Consider the following 15,430-nt stretch of genomic DNA (forward strand, 5'->3'; position numbering starts at 1 on the left):
TGAGAACCTTAATCTCCCCAAATTCTGTAGCCAGTGGGGGAAATGCTACACACATTCATTAAAACAAGCGTCAAGAAAGTGGCCCTCCAACAACCATGTGGAAAATCACCAAACATGGAAAATAGTGTGAAACATTTAAGAAGGCCCTACACCAGTGATGCCAGGGTTACGGCCCGCGGGCCGGACCCGGCCCGACTGTACATCACATCCGGCCCGAGGGTGATAAGGGGAGAATATCAATTTTAATTTAATTTTGATGGAATTTAAAAAAAATAAAAAAAAATTAAAATTTTCGGTGGACTCCGTTAGTTGGTCTATTGCTGCTGCCCGCCTCAGCTGCAGCAGCGCCGGTAGTGCTGATCGAGATGTTGTCAAATAAGAGGAAGGTCGACACTGAAGCTCGCATCTTTCAGGATAGATGGAGAGAAAATTATTTCTTTTGGGAAGTAGGAGGCAAACCCGTGTGTCTTATCTGTCGTGAACAAGTGGCTGTACTAAAGGAGTACAACATCAAACGACACTACGAGACCCACGCCGAGAAATACGGCGAGTACACAGGGCAACTCCGGACTCAAAAGCTAAACGAGCTAGCATCATCGCTACAGAAACAGCAAGCCGTATTCTCCAAATGTCGAGATACACACGAAGGTTCGTTTTATTTTAATACATATTGTAACGAACTGATAGTTGAGTTCTGTTCTGTTTGACTGCTTGATATGTGGTTGTTATGAATGTTCCGCTAAGTACACCGTGTTGAATAAGTACTGAGATGTCCTGAGTGTCTGTGAATAGGTCGGGGTCGGACATGTGACAGTTCTTGACCAATGGCTGTGTGGGATGACAGGCTCTCATTGGCTGGTTCGTTGGCGTGTCAGGGGTGAATGAGGAAGTGGATGGATGGATGGATGGATGGATGGATGGATGGATGGATGGATGGATGGATGGATGGATGGATGGATGGATGGATGGATGGATGGATGGATGGATGGATGGATGGGTAAAAAGATGGACAGATAGATAGATAGATAGATAGATAGATTACTTTCCGAAGGGAAATTAAGTTGTCATAGCAGCCGGTACATTTGAATACAATAAAATACAAAAATACAATACAATAGAATAAAATAAAAAATATTGAGGTAGAAAGAATAAAAAACAGATGGTAATGTTATTGTTAGACAGTATATAAGAATAGAACAGTATATATAGTATATAATATAACATAATATATATTTATATATGATAGTAATTATACCAATATAAAAGCAGTACATAGTAATAATGGCAGCAACAGTATATATAATAATAATAGTAATAGTGATATAATAATAGTAATTATAACATGTACACATGTATAAATATGTGTATATAGACTTATGTATACAAAGAATATACAGAGAGTATGATATATTTTATAATTTCCAGTGTGATATGGGGGGGAGGGAATAAAAGGGGCTGGGGTTGACTGATAGCCAGGCTAGTGCCATAAAGGCACATGGGTGTGTGGAAATATGGGTTGGTGACTGGTGATGACTGGCAAAGTTAATGTGCCTCATCTGTTATTGAGCCAATTTAGTTTTTAGATAGCTCATATTTGCCTATTTTTTCAAGAACCGTTTTGTTTTACTAATTCCTACTGGATATTCAATCACATGGTCTAATGTTGGACTACTTTATTCTGGCGCTTTCTTTCTGTGACTCGTTTAGGCCTACTTGGCCTGGCCTTCTTTTAATTGGCCTTATTTTGCATTGACTTGTTTTCATGTGCAAGCCTTCAATAAATATAATAAAAGTAATTAACAGTTTACACTTGTGTTATTTATAGGAAATGTGTTTTGTTGGCACCTAGTCTATTTTGTTGCATTTCTAATTTATAAATGTAGGCTACTTGCATGGATAGGAAAATGTAACGTTTTTAGAGGGTAACTGTCTCCTGCTTTAGGCTATGTAATTTTAGGCCTCATTGTGAGGCTATTTTGGTGCCGATGCAATTTCTTATTGATGTGTAGGCCTTCATGAATAATTTCAAATAACCTACCTATCCATGTGTTGAGTCAGTGTTTGGCCTTTTCAGTCCGAAAGTGTAATCCGGCCCCCTGAGGTCTTGCTTGAAAAAATCTGGCCCCCTGTCCAATTTCACCCTGGCATCCCTGCCCTACACAAAGCAAGAGCTGCCTACTACTCCACACTAACAGAAGATAATAAAAACAACTCAAAGTTTCTCTTCAGCACTGTAGCCTGGCTGACAGAGTCACACCTCCACCGAACCCAGTATTCCTCAAACCCTGAATAGCAATATCTTTATGACCTTCTTTAATGATAAAATTCTAACTATTAGAAGTATAATCAACAATCTCCTGCCCTCAGTTGGCACCAATACCATATCATGAACAGAAATCTCCGAAACAGCTGTGAATCTTCCCAATTATGTAGACAGCTTCTCTCTGATCACCCTTGATCAGCTGACCAAAAATAACCTCATCTACTAAACCCACAACTTGTGTCTTACATCCCATTCCCACAAAATAACGCAAAGAAATTCTGTCCCTAATTGATAGTACGATACTGAACACAATCAATCTGTCATTATCATCAGGATATGTTACACAATCCTTTAAACTAGCTGTAATCAAACCGCTTCTCAAAAAATCCACCTTAGACCCAGAGGTTTTTAGCCAACTACAAACCGATATCCAACCTCCCCTTCCTGTCTAGAATCCTTGAAAAGGTTGTAGCCAATCATCTGTGTGAGTTCCCTCAGGAAAGTAATGTATATGAAGACTTTCAGTCGGAGTTTAGAACAAATCACAGCACGGAGACAGCCTTGGCAAAAGTCACTTATGACCTTCTAATAGCTTCAGATAAGGTATTTGTATCTGTTCTCATTCTGTTATATCTTAGTACATCATTCAAGACTATTGACCATCAAATTTTATTACCGAAACTAGAACAGTTAATTAGCATTAAAGGAACTGTACTAAACTGGTTTAAATCCTATTTTTCAGATTGGTTCTAATTTGTGCAAATTAATTTTGAGTCATCTGAGTGGGACATACTCTTTAATTTTCCTCTGCTATGCGGATGACAACCAGTTATACATTTCAATAAAAACCAGAACAGTGTAATCAATTTACTAAACTCCAAGCATATCTCAAGCGCATAAAAACCTGGATGACCTGCAATTTTCTCCTATTAAACTCAGATAAAGCAGGGGTTCTAATATTTGGCCCTAAACACCTGAGAGAGACATTATCTAATCTGACATTGCCCTTGCTTCCAATGAAACAGTCAGGAACTTGGGAGTGATCTTCGATCCGCATTTGTCCTTTAATTCACACTTAAAACACATTTCTAGAACCACCTTCTTTCACTTGTGTAACATCTCATAAGTCAGACATGTCCTTTCTCAAAAAGATGCAGAAAAACTAGTCCACACCTTTGTTCCATCCAGACTTGATTTAATGATAGCGCATCCTGTATCTAGCTAGCTGATTGTGATAATAATCCATATTCTTGTTGAGGATAAAGGGCAGAGGATGTCACACCTTGTTATAGCCCTATGAGACAAATAGTGGTTTGTGAATATAGGCTATACAAATAATTTTTGATTGATTGATACTTACACACACAGACACGTACAAACACGCATGCCATGGCAAGCTAAATTGCCTTCATTGTTAGCATTATGTACTCTACATGTTCGCATGTTACCAGAGTATGTTAGCATATTCATATTATATTATGGTATTATAATTGTGCTGCTTGTATTTCTTTCTGAAACCTTTTGGGCTTATAGTCCAATGGAGGAGGGATTAGTCTATCATTTACAATATTGCATTTTCACATTTTGTGTCTGCCACAAAGCCTCACAATCTTTGGACCAGTTGGGAATATAGCTTATAAATGTCTTTATTTTAAAAGTTCTCACACCAGCAAATATCAACAGGATCAAAATAATGACAGTTATGTAACGGACATTTTTTGACCTGAATATGCTCAGTGAGTTCAGTCAAAATAGCCTGATTCAGCATTATTCTCTACTAGGTATGTTTGTTTGGATGTAATACTTGGGAAATGTTTGTGTGCTGTGAGTTGAATGAACCGGTGAACTGTTTGATCAAATCCACAGAGTTTGTACACTAAGGAAAGAGAGATCAATGACCACCTCCTCCACCATGCAGCAGGTTGCAGGACGAATGACCACGGATTGATGGTGGCGTGACTGAGGACAGCTGTGTGTTCCTGACTTTGTGTATAAAAGCCAGCACGTCATAAGAGACATTTGTCTGATTCTTGATGCCTGCAGTGGCTTTGAGAACTCCAAAGCCAAATAGTAACACTGTTACCCTGTTTGAGTGCAATATACTCCGTGTAATTTAGCTTTGATCAATGTTAAATACCTTGATTACAATTATTCTGTGTAGTTGTTTATTTCCTCCCCAGAGAATTAAATGCAAATTCCCAGCACAAGTTAAAGTTGTTACCTGTAAGTTATAGTTACAGGCAACATGAATGCTCCCACTGAAAGTAACAAAACATGGATTTCCTCTAATTCTCCAAGCTGTTTATATCACTGAACAAGCAGTTGATCCATGCAAAGAGAGGCCCTGTCTACATATCACTGTAAATGTGTTGAACTAAGCAAGAATGTGCTAAAATATAAATTAGAATAAGGACTGTTATTTAGTGAATCCAAGTCAATTTCACAGATTTTTTGTGGAAAAAAGGCAAAAATTCTGTAGCACACAACAAAAGCAAACAAACATGTCAACTAATTTGATAAGTAATACCATAACAAAGTATTTCTTCCTGGATGAATTCAGATTGATTCTGCTGCACAAACAAGGCGGCCCTGTTCAATCCCAGTGGAGACTCCTGCACAGCAGCAGAGCACTCAGTTCAACGGCAGCAGTCAAGCTCACATGTACACAAACGAACCCAAAGTAAGTGAAAACAGTAGCAGCAGGAAAAACCCACATCATGTAAACTGTAAATGTACTGGAAACGTCCACTGCCCACTTCACAGTGTTAACTTTGGTCGCTTAAATCCTGCTACTTGGAAAGAATTAAACACAAATCGTCTTTCTCATTAAGTCCTTCTACTCCTCGCCCTCATTCACACCCCATCTTCCTGCGTCATTCACTTCGTCTGTTTCTGAGGATATACTTTACAGACATGCAAGTTTACAAGTTTTTCTCCCCTGAATGCTGTCGTGGCTGTGCAAACAGGGTATTGTTTTCACCCCAATGTGTGTGTGTGTGTGAGAGTGACTTCTCAAGGTTCTCAGTCAAGGTTTGGGCCAATATAAAGAGACAATCTAAAGCTTATATAGATCAGACCATTATGTCATATGATAAGTGATGTCATGAAGAAGTCAGAAAGTGACGTCTTGCATAGTTCCAAAATACATGTTTCCTGATATCTCTATTCTATAGAATTGCATTAACTTAAGCAACCAATAAGATAAGTCACATCTATTAATATTAACTAATAAAACTATCATATTGTATAAATAACATCATGATGAATTATTGTTAAATGGCATGATTACAATGCAGTACTACAATTACAAAGCAGGATGTTAAAATATAGTAGCTTTGAACTTTAACATAATGATGTGGGTTAACCCATACAATATAACTTAACAAATTGTAATAATCAAGTACAAACTTGCAGTACATTTCGCATTCAATTTTACGAGAACAAATTTCAAAGGTTAGTTTTCTGTTTATCGAATAATCATTAACAGTCTAAATCAGATATATTAGATAATGTAAACGTTATAGATCTTACACAGGGAAATTAAAAAAATGACTTGACCACATCAGTATCGACATCAGACAGTTCAGTGGCTGAGAATCAAACCTGGATCAACAGCTTTAGCCACCATACCACCGCTGCACCAACTCGTGGTTAGTGTGAGAATGTCAGAAATAAAAGATCCCAGGTTGTCTGTGCAGCTGCTTATTATGCACCATAGTAACGTTTTGTTAGGCAACCTCTAGTGGTGCTAATAATTATAATGGAAGAAAGAAGTCAGCAGCTGAAGTATAAAGTCCACGGAGGAGGTTGGGGTTGAAAAAAAAAACAGTAGACGGCTCTGTCGTCTGGCATCCCTTAAATTAGGGTGACCACATTAATGTCGAGATTTTTAAGTGGAATAATTATTCTAATCATTTCAGAATCAAAATAATAATGCTTAACGACAATATTAAATATACATTGTGAGTGGTGGGGAAGTAACTTGTGTTCACTCTAGTTGTTACAAGGATCAGTAAGGGAGCACCCACTTCTGCGTTTGTCATGTTATATGGAGGGAACAAGATGCACCGTGTCCTGAGAAATAACCTTTTACTTTCTTAATACAGGTCAGTAAACTGTCAATAAACCACAAATATTTACTTTATTAGACAGGGCTTTATCAGCGTGAGTGCCTGCATAGAGTTTAAGATTGTTTTTAGCGGTTTAGTTAAATGTAAAAGAGATTGAAAGTAACTACGTTTTCCAGAGCGGGTGCCATTTTGTGTCTAGGGCTTCTTGGCACAAGTGAAAGTCTTTGTAGATCCAACTCAGAGGCAACCTGGAGGAAACGAGACGCACAGTGTCCTCATTGCTCCTCTTACCTGAGTAGGTTGCAGTTTTGTGACAGTGGTCTTCAGCCTTTAGACCCCAAAGATTTAACAGTGTATCTATTGCAGCAAAATCAGAGACAGAAGAAGAAACCATTTTTTTAGAGTGGGGAGTTCAAGCATCCAGAGGGCGCTTGGAGTAGAACCGGTGCTCCATATCAAAAGGGGAGGGTTGAGGTGGTCCAGGTTTCTCCGATGCCTAATGGCACCTTGCTTCGGAGGTTTAGGTATAACCAACCGGGAAGTGACCCAACCAAGTCTCCTGCCGGTTGGGGAATTGGAGAGCGAGAACAATCGGTCAGGAAGGATAACAAGAGAGCAATCGTCTGTGGCCACCGCATGCAAAACTATTTCCTTTTGGGGGGGTTGTCATGCTTTTGCATCTCGTCTTTGTTATTATAATTTTTATTATGTATTTTGGAGGGGAATGTCAGGCCTGGACTGGAATGAGGACTCAGAAGCAGAGAATATCACGTACCAGCACACTTTATTGATTTCAGAACCTCAATGCAGAGTGACAAACAAGAAGGCTATGAAAATCTCACTAACTATATCTATAATATAATATAATACTTGGCAAGCAATAAATGGGGAAAAAGAACTTCCTAATAAATACAAAACATACACTAGAAAAAGAAAAAGCTTTTAAACATAAACCACTCCCGAAGGAGGACAAACAAATGGCAAGAGCAAGAAATCAAAAGCGCTCCCGAAGGAGGAAAACCAAACTACTAATAAATGGGGCAAAAGAAAAGGCTCACCTAAACAGGAGGCTCAACAAACACTTCGGCACAAGACAAAGGGGAGACGCAGACTATAAGCACATGAGGGTGAAGGGAACAGGTGGAAACAATCAGAGACAATCAGACCGGTGACACATGAGGAAGGGCAAGTGACCTGAAACGAGAGGAGAGTTATGATTTCAAAATAAAACAGGAAGTTACGAGACAAAAACCCCAAGACAAGACAAACCTCACCGCGGTGTGACAGGGAATGTGTTTTGAGTGGGGTGGGCTGACTAACTACACTAACTGTCATGACTCTTTGCTATGTTTCATTGTGAGATGTTAGAAAGAGAAACGTGTTGGAAGAAAATAAATGCACCAGAAATGCACCTGCGTCTCGGCTCTCAGATGGACACACCAATGACGCACTTCACCATAAACCACGACAAATTGTATGTTACCTACAGAGCAAAGGTACATACTAGCAGCCACCAGACTTTATTTCCCATGGTAGGTATGGGACTGTATCTTTAGTGGAACATTTTCACAGTTAGGGTAACTCACTGCCTGACTGATGCTGGTATGCCCTGCTGAGGGAGGATTAGTCACTCAGTCAAGCTGCATCTATTTGGGCAGTCACTTTGAACTGAAAGAATTTTAAACAGTAACACTTTTGTAACCCCTGAGACTCTGGACTTGTAGGTTCTCAGAGGTCAGAATAGTTTTCAGATGTTTCCATGCTGTATATTTCCCATTGAGATTAGTTTTCTTACATAAGTAAACACACAAACACACACACATCTCTCCATGTAGTGTCACTCCCTGTTGTCAAAACAGCCAGAGTGCATGGGGACCCTCCACAACAGCAGGTCCCATCGTGAGCCAGGTTATCCTGTCACACACACACACAAACACACACACACACACACACACACACACACACACACACACACACACACACACACACACACACACACACACACACACACACACACACACACACACACAGTATATGCACAAACAAACACGCAGGTATATAATTGTTACGGGAGATTTCCTCTTCAGAGCATCTACTGTCTCCACTCTGCTGTGATTTATTGATTGTTCTCGTCTTTACATTTAGTGGAAAAATAACAGGCTCATGCTATTTCTTTAGACGTCTGGTATGGGGAAATGTTTCCACTGGGCTGACAAATGCCAATATTCTCAAAGAATTGTTAGCCATTCAAATAGTCATCATGTAGAAGCAATGGATTGCCAAAAAAAGAGACGTACAGGGACAAAGAAGGGGAGAATAACACCAGACGTGGAGGACTGCTGATTGCTGATTAAACATAATGATCAAACAAACTACCTTCAAAGATACTTTCCACACCAGGTGATGCCATGGCCCCTTTTGCTTTGTAGAGTCCACCTCACATAATGAGTTCTAATTTCAGACAGCGTAGGTCACAACACCGAGAATTCTGACCACCTTCTCAGTCTATGTCAAGGATGTGCATCGTAAACAAAGCCGGGGAAATTGGCCTAATCATTAATACCACCTAAGACTTTCACAGGCACACTATTTGTCTTGGGGAGCAGTGGGGACAGCCTTAAACATATAGCCTTTTCTTTTGTCAAAGAGTGCTGCTGAGCTCAGAGTATTACGCAACTCTCTTGTAGGGCAGCTACACACTGGAGGATAAACCAGAAACTGGGAACGACACCAAGCGGATGTTTCGTACTTGTACAGCTGCGACTAAAACAACAATACATTTCAAACTCACCTCCAGCTCACTCTGCAAGACTAAGCCAATTACTACATGACTACATCTGTAGTTCCATAGCCAGCTGGCTACGTCAGTCCTCCTCCATGTTAGTTTTCCACTGAATCATGCATGTTTCTGAGAAACGGCAAGTGTGTTGTCTTACGTTCTGGCCAATTCATCTAATGTGTGTATTGCTGATCACTCACAGGCTCTTTACTACAAGCCACAAAACATCCACAGAATGATGATTTCATTACTGATTATTTTCCAGAGTGATGCGTACCTAGTTTATTCGGGAGTCTTGGAGACAGAGTAACTTCAGTTTGTGTCTCTCATGTATAATCATTATGTTCTCGTTACAGAGCCCGAGGATTTTCTAGGAAAATAAATACCATCTATTAAAAACCCAGAAGGTAATTTATCAACATTTACTGCTTTTCTAAAGCCATTTCCAAAATACTCAGACTCTTCCAAACATCTGGATGAAAAAGTAATCATTCTGCTGCACAGTGACGTGATTCATCACTTTCCACGAGGTGCAAATGTTTCTATTATTATTTCTTGCAGTCAGAAATGACAAATCTTTATTTTTTATCATACTTAATAATACTACATACTAACTATGCAAAATGATAGATGGATGTTATTGTCCAAGAGAAATAAATTCATACAGAATGAAGAGATTATAAGATAAATTTGGTAAATCAATGTACACCTATATCAACCTGATTTTTAAAATTTAGATTTTGGGTCACATCTACCTACTAATTATACAGCTGCCTCTATGTGGAACACATATTCTATGAACCATTCATCTTTGGTATATATATGGTTAATTGCTATAGAAAGTTCAGGGGGTCAGTGGGGGGTGGGGCAGTGTGCCTTCAGTCTGAGGGCCTAGGTGAACACGTCTTCTACATCTGCGGATAAATTACAGCAGTGGTCGGAAGATGGGTCAGAATCAGTGCCAGATCATTTAGATAATTGGACAATTTTTATTTCACCTTATTGAACTGACGGAGACATTCAAGGGAGTTGCAGGTGCTGATCTCAATTATGGCATCATTCATACAACCACTTCCTCTTTAGCAAGTTGTCTTCAAAGAAAAAGCACAGAGTATGTTTCGCTGCTCTGATGTTTAGTATGGGAGCGTGAAATTACGTAGATTTTATTTTGAAAAGTTGTGAACATGGCTGAGTCCTTCGCTTAACAGACTTCTGGAATAGCCAAAATGCAATGCAAAAAGTTAAGTAAAGTTAACTAAATCATTCAAACTATATAAACCAAACACATGGACAGAAAAACAATCAAATTTTGTTTAATTTTATAAAAAAGATTGATGATAAATCTTCACTGAAGATAAATCAGGTAGGATAAACAACTTCAATCTGCACCACAGACTGTTAAAAAAGCTCTGCAAACAAAAATTAAAAGTGACAGTCTATTGTGAAACTGTTTGAGGAGGACTCACTAAAGACATGGAATAATTATGAGGTAAACATCCAGGCCATAAGCACAGGCCAAGAAAAAAAGCAAATTAAGAACAAGCACTTCACTAATTGTAAACATTTAGCAAGGAACTGGCTGCCACCTTTGTTTGGATATGGAGGCAGAGTCGCAACTTAAGAAATAGGCCGGTTGTTAATTTTAATGTCCTTTATCCAGATGGTTAGAAGAGGCTTCTGGAGGCACACTCACATCAAGTGTGTGTCAAGTGAGATAGAGGAACATAAGCTGGCTTCAGAGGACTGTAAAACCAAGTAACTCAAAGATATTCCCGTTTACCACAAGGTAATAAAGCATGCCACAAATTCAAGGAGTTTAAACCATCAAATTATTATTATTATTTAAATTAACTTTTTTTCTTGAAAGATGATTTAATAAACAGATTATTTGTACGTCCAAACACAAAACAGATTCCTGATTATTCAGCTCTACCTGCACCTATAGGAACGAGGCCGTTTCACAAAACGTCCCACCTGTGGCGCCCTGCGTGCCGCTGTAACTTTGCGCACCCTTCGCGTCAGTCCCTGATGTTTTTGATTTCAGTGATTTTATGTTGAAACAACAGTTTCTGCTGTCAAGGCCCAGATTTCCTATGGGTTCAGCATGTTGTTTGATTAATTAAGGGAGTCTACCTCGTTCATTTGCTGGAAGAAATTCACCTTCAATGAAACTGAATTACACACAGCTCGCTGGTTTAATGTGTGTTAATACACCGAATTACGGCTATCAAAGCTTAATAAAAACAACGTCATGGGCGAAGGATTAGATTTGGTTTATTTTAATAGTTTCCGATGGAAATCAACAGATGTCCGCGCGCCAAAATCGAGTTGTCGAGACAGATTTCACGTTTAAAGCTGAATAAACGCCGATGAGACACTAAGACACAAGTGGGGGAAAAAAACTACCATCAACACCCACCTGCCTACTTCTTGTGGCTGGACAGCCCCAGAGTCATTTTAACATTTTCCACCATATTGGTGCGTCAGGAGCAGCCGAGGAGACCTGTGCGTAAAACCTCGAAACCAACCAGTGACAGGACTTTCCTCCGACACTCACCTGCAGAACAGACTTCATGGTGAGCGGGGAGACGATGGCAGTGCATATCTTCTCGCCTTTGAGCATCACTTGGCCCATGGTGAAGAGCATCGGTGAAGCGAGCGCGAAGGACGCGAGCCACATGGCGCTGATCAGCTTCTTGGTGCGGCTGCGGGACATGATGCTCTTGGCTTTGAACGGGTGGCAGATGGCCATGTAGCGCTCCACGCTCAGGCTGGCGATGTTGAGAGCGGTGGCGTAGGAGCAGCTGTCCCGGAGGAAGTAGTAGCCCCTGCACACTGCGTCCCCGAAGACCCACGGGTGGTGGAACCATATGAAGTTATAGAGCTCGATGGGCATGGAGAGGACCAGGATTAGCAGGTCGGACACGGCGAGGCTGGCCAGGTGGTAGTGCACGGTGCTCTGGAGGTTCTGCAGGGTCTTTTTGGTCAGCAGTGTGTACAGGGTGATGGAGTTCCCCATAGAGCCCACAGCGAACAGAGCCACGTAGAGGACAGTGACTATAATCTTAGAGTAAATGTCCGTGTTTACTTCCAGGTCGTCCTCCTCTGAATTGGAAGATTCGGAGCTGTTATCAAGTGGAGACAGTGAGTTATTCCCAAAGAGTCTGTGCGCCAGCGCGCCCAAGCCCGCCACATCGCACTTCGAGAGCGTGCAGTTTAAATCCATTTGCTCCTTTATGGGTGGAAGTGTAGGAACTGAAAATATCACAGAGTCGGCATTTGACGATTTTCACTGGGACATCAACAGGAGGGAAGCGGGTTCAGTGTCTGGAAGTCGGAGGAGAGCAGCTTTAATACTTGGCACGACAGGAGGCGTGCTCGCTATTGGCGCTGCTTCGATGACGCACAGCCATTCAGTGAGTGGAGCCCTTGTCATTTTGTCCCTTCATGATTTACCTTGGAAAGCTAAAGACCAAAAATAAAACATTTCAAATCTCTCTCTCTCTCTCTCTCTCTCTCTCTCTCTCTCTCTCTCTCTCTCTCTCTCTCTCTCTCTCTCTCTCTCTCTCTCTCTCTCTCTCTCTCTCTCTCTCTCTCTCTCTCTCTCTCTCTCTCTCTCTCTCCTCATCCAACAATGCAGAAGTACATATAGATAATTGGTGTTCAGTGACAGCTGGAGACAACAGTACAGTATATGAACTCGGGCCCAAGGCTGCGGTGTCTTCAGTGCTGATGTTCCAGTGTCACTATGGAGAAGTATTGTTAATGGACAGACAGAGAGGAAATGTCACTCTTACTTTGCAACTGCTGTCAGTGCAAGGACCAATGTAAAAGCACACAGACACACACAGACACACACACACACACAGTCACGCACACACAATTTAAAAGCATGTATGTGTTTACCTGCTGTAGTATTAATGTGGTCTCAGCATGGCATCAACAACCTGTTAGTATCGTTCATCACACTGCGAGCAGGGCCGGCCCTGGCAATGTTGGCGCCCTAGGCGGGGTTTCAGAATGGCGCCCCCCCCAACATACACATGCAAATTGTCATGCATCCCCAAGAACTTTTGGACTGTATACAGATGCACACACAGGCAGACAAAATTGTAAGCTATAAAAAATAATAAAAATATATAATAAAAATATAAAAAGTATAAAGTATAAAGACATATCATGTCATGTCGACAAAAATAAACATTAATGATGTCCGCAATTGGGGTGATTCTACCTCTATATTGTTCTTTCTTCTCCTCCCCTACTTTGCTGCGCTTTCTGAATCGTGCACCTGATAATTTAATCCTTTTTTGACTCATCTTCAACTCTTACCACAGTCTAACACGCCTCCCCACACACACACACAAGAGAGTATGTGCTTGTGTGTTTCTGTCTGTTTAGACACAACTGACAAATGTGTGGATGAATATGAATATGAACAGTACTGAACAGTCAAACACAATACATATATTTTTTAGACCTATTTATTGTAATCAACAGGGCAACAGGCCCATTTGTGGGTCATTTGGTACCGGGCCGCACAGAAAGAATAAACATTTTACATGTTTTCTGTTTTATCTATTATCCGGTAATTTTTCAAAATATAACCGTTTTATTTTGAAAAATTACCGAATCCTCTGCGTTATGACTCATGCTTTATGCATGTCAAGACGCTCGTCTCGGTCACGTCACTTTTTCGCTGAACAAAAACCAGCACGGTATTTGTCGGACCCATTTGTCAACAAACCAGGTTAATCCAGAATGTCTGGTTAAGAAAGAGATCAGCTGCTGGAGATCGCAAATGACGGCGGCCCTTAAAGTATGTTTGAGAAAACAACTCTGCCGGTGTCCTGGATTAAAGTCACGGCACAATGCCCTGAGATCGCCACAACAGCACTAACAACTCTGTTGCCATTTCCGACATCATATCTGTAGTGACATGAATGATAGATCGTTTGAAATATATCAATTTTCAGTGTGTTTTCCGGCCCAATTTGCTCGCGGCGAGCGAAAAAAATAGAACAGACCCCGGAACCATCGCTGCAGATCGCGAGCCAGCCGCGGCTCTTCCCGCAGCTTCCGGCACGACGCTGCCGGTGCGAACAGCCCAATTATTTAACATGGGCGCGGAAAGGAGGCGGACAGCTTTCGTGGCGCCTCGCGGCGCTCCTATCTCCGGTGCGTCCCCGGGTTTAGAAGATGATGTTGTGATGTGAATGTTTTGGTTTATATTGCATGTGTCACGTCATGAGCATTTTGCGCCCTAGGCAACCGCCTACTTCGCCTATGCCAGGAGCCGCCCCTGACTGCGAGGAAATATTGCATTTGCATATAAGACTCATAAAGTTCAGCGTCACAGAGGAATAAAACCATACAGAGTTACTCAAACTGTCAGCTGGTTAGTTCAACCTGTTTTCACGTTCTATAGGAGGAGAAGTATACATACAGTCAACTCTGCACTACATTAAATATCTTGTTTACTGCAGTACAGGATGTGTTTTGTCACTTCCTAAATGTGGTGGGCCAGTGAGGTGTTGGAGGGGAGAGAAGATAAAAAACATATTTGTTAAATTTGTTTTCCCCCTCAAGTACATTTTGTTGGAATTTGAGAATGTTTCAGGATCCACAAACAAAAACAAGATCAATAAATGTGATGATGATGATGATGATGATGATGATGATGATGATGATGATGATGTGTGAATAAATGATGGGGCTCACATATTCTCCAAAAATAACCCAGCACGCATTGGTTTGTCAGTGATCTAGGAGTATTTTCCCAGTTCGGACTTTTGATGAATACATCTTAATTGTTATCTAATATATATCTCTGTGGGCTACTGCTATGCACAGTAGGTGTTTACATTTGTGTTGGGGTAAATGAGAGATACACAGGATTCAAGAAGGAGTCACATCAACCAGACATATGTTTAGCATGAGTCACACAAGAAGAACAGATGACATATCTTGGTCACGTTATATTTGCAGCCGAAGATCAGGGGCCTGTAATACAAAGCAGAAGTTGTGGTTACCGGGGTAACTGTATGTTTAATTCAGACTTTACAGACCTTGCAGCTCATTCACCTGAGCCTTGTTCTGCCAGAGGTGTCTTCCAGTTAATGTGAGAATTGTTTTCTCCCCACAGTGGTCAAAGTGATGCTCATTGTGGGAGAGCTGTTTGGTTTTTCTAAAAAGAATTTAAGGTTTCTATGTAAAGTGCCTTGTGATAATTATGATTTGGCACAATACAAATAAAATTGAATTTCATTGAATTGAATTCTCTTCTTATCGGGGTGAATCACCATGGTAACCTATGCT

The 15,430-nt window shown here is 40.7% G+C and overlaps 1 protein-coding gene across 1 annotated transcript in view; it reads right to left on the minus strand.

Moving 5' to 3' along the window:
• ntsr1 (neurotensin receptor 1 (high affinity)) overlaps window positions 1-12,459 on the minus strand; it is a 67,390-nt gene extending 54,931 nt beyond the window's left edge. The window contains exon 1 of the mRNA XM_061074331.1: window positions 11,670-12,459. Coding sequence (XP_060930314.1) covers window positions 11,670-12,338 — 669 coding nt within the window. The 5' untranslated portion in view covers window positions 12,339-12,459. The remainder of the gene's footprint in view (window positions 1-11,669) is intronic.
• Window positions 12,460-15,430: the final 2,971 nt, after the last annotated feature.

Source organism: Limanda limanda, chromosome 7, assembly GCF_963576545.1.
Source record: "Limanda limanda chromosome 7, fLimLim1.1, whole genome shotgun sequence".
Lineage (NCBI taxonomy): Eukaryota > Metazoa > Chordata > Actinopteri > Pleuronectiformes > Pleuronectidae > Limanda > Limanda limanda.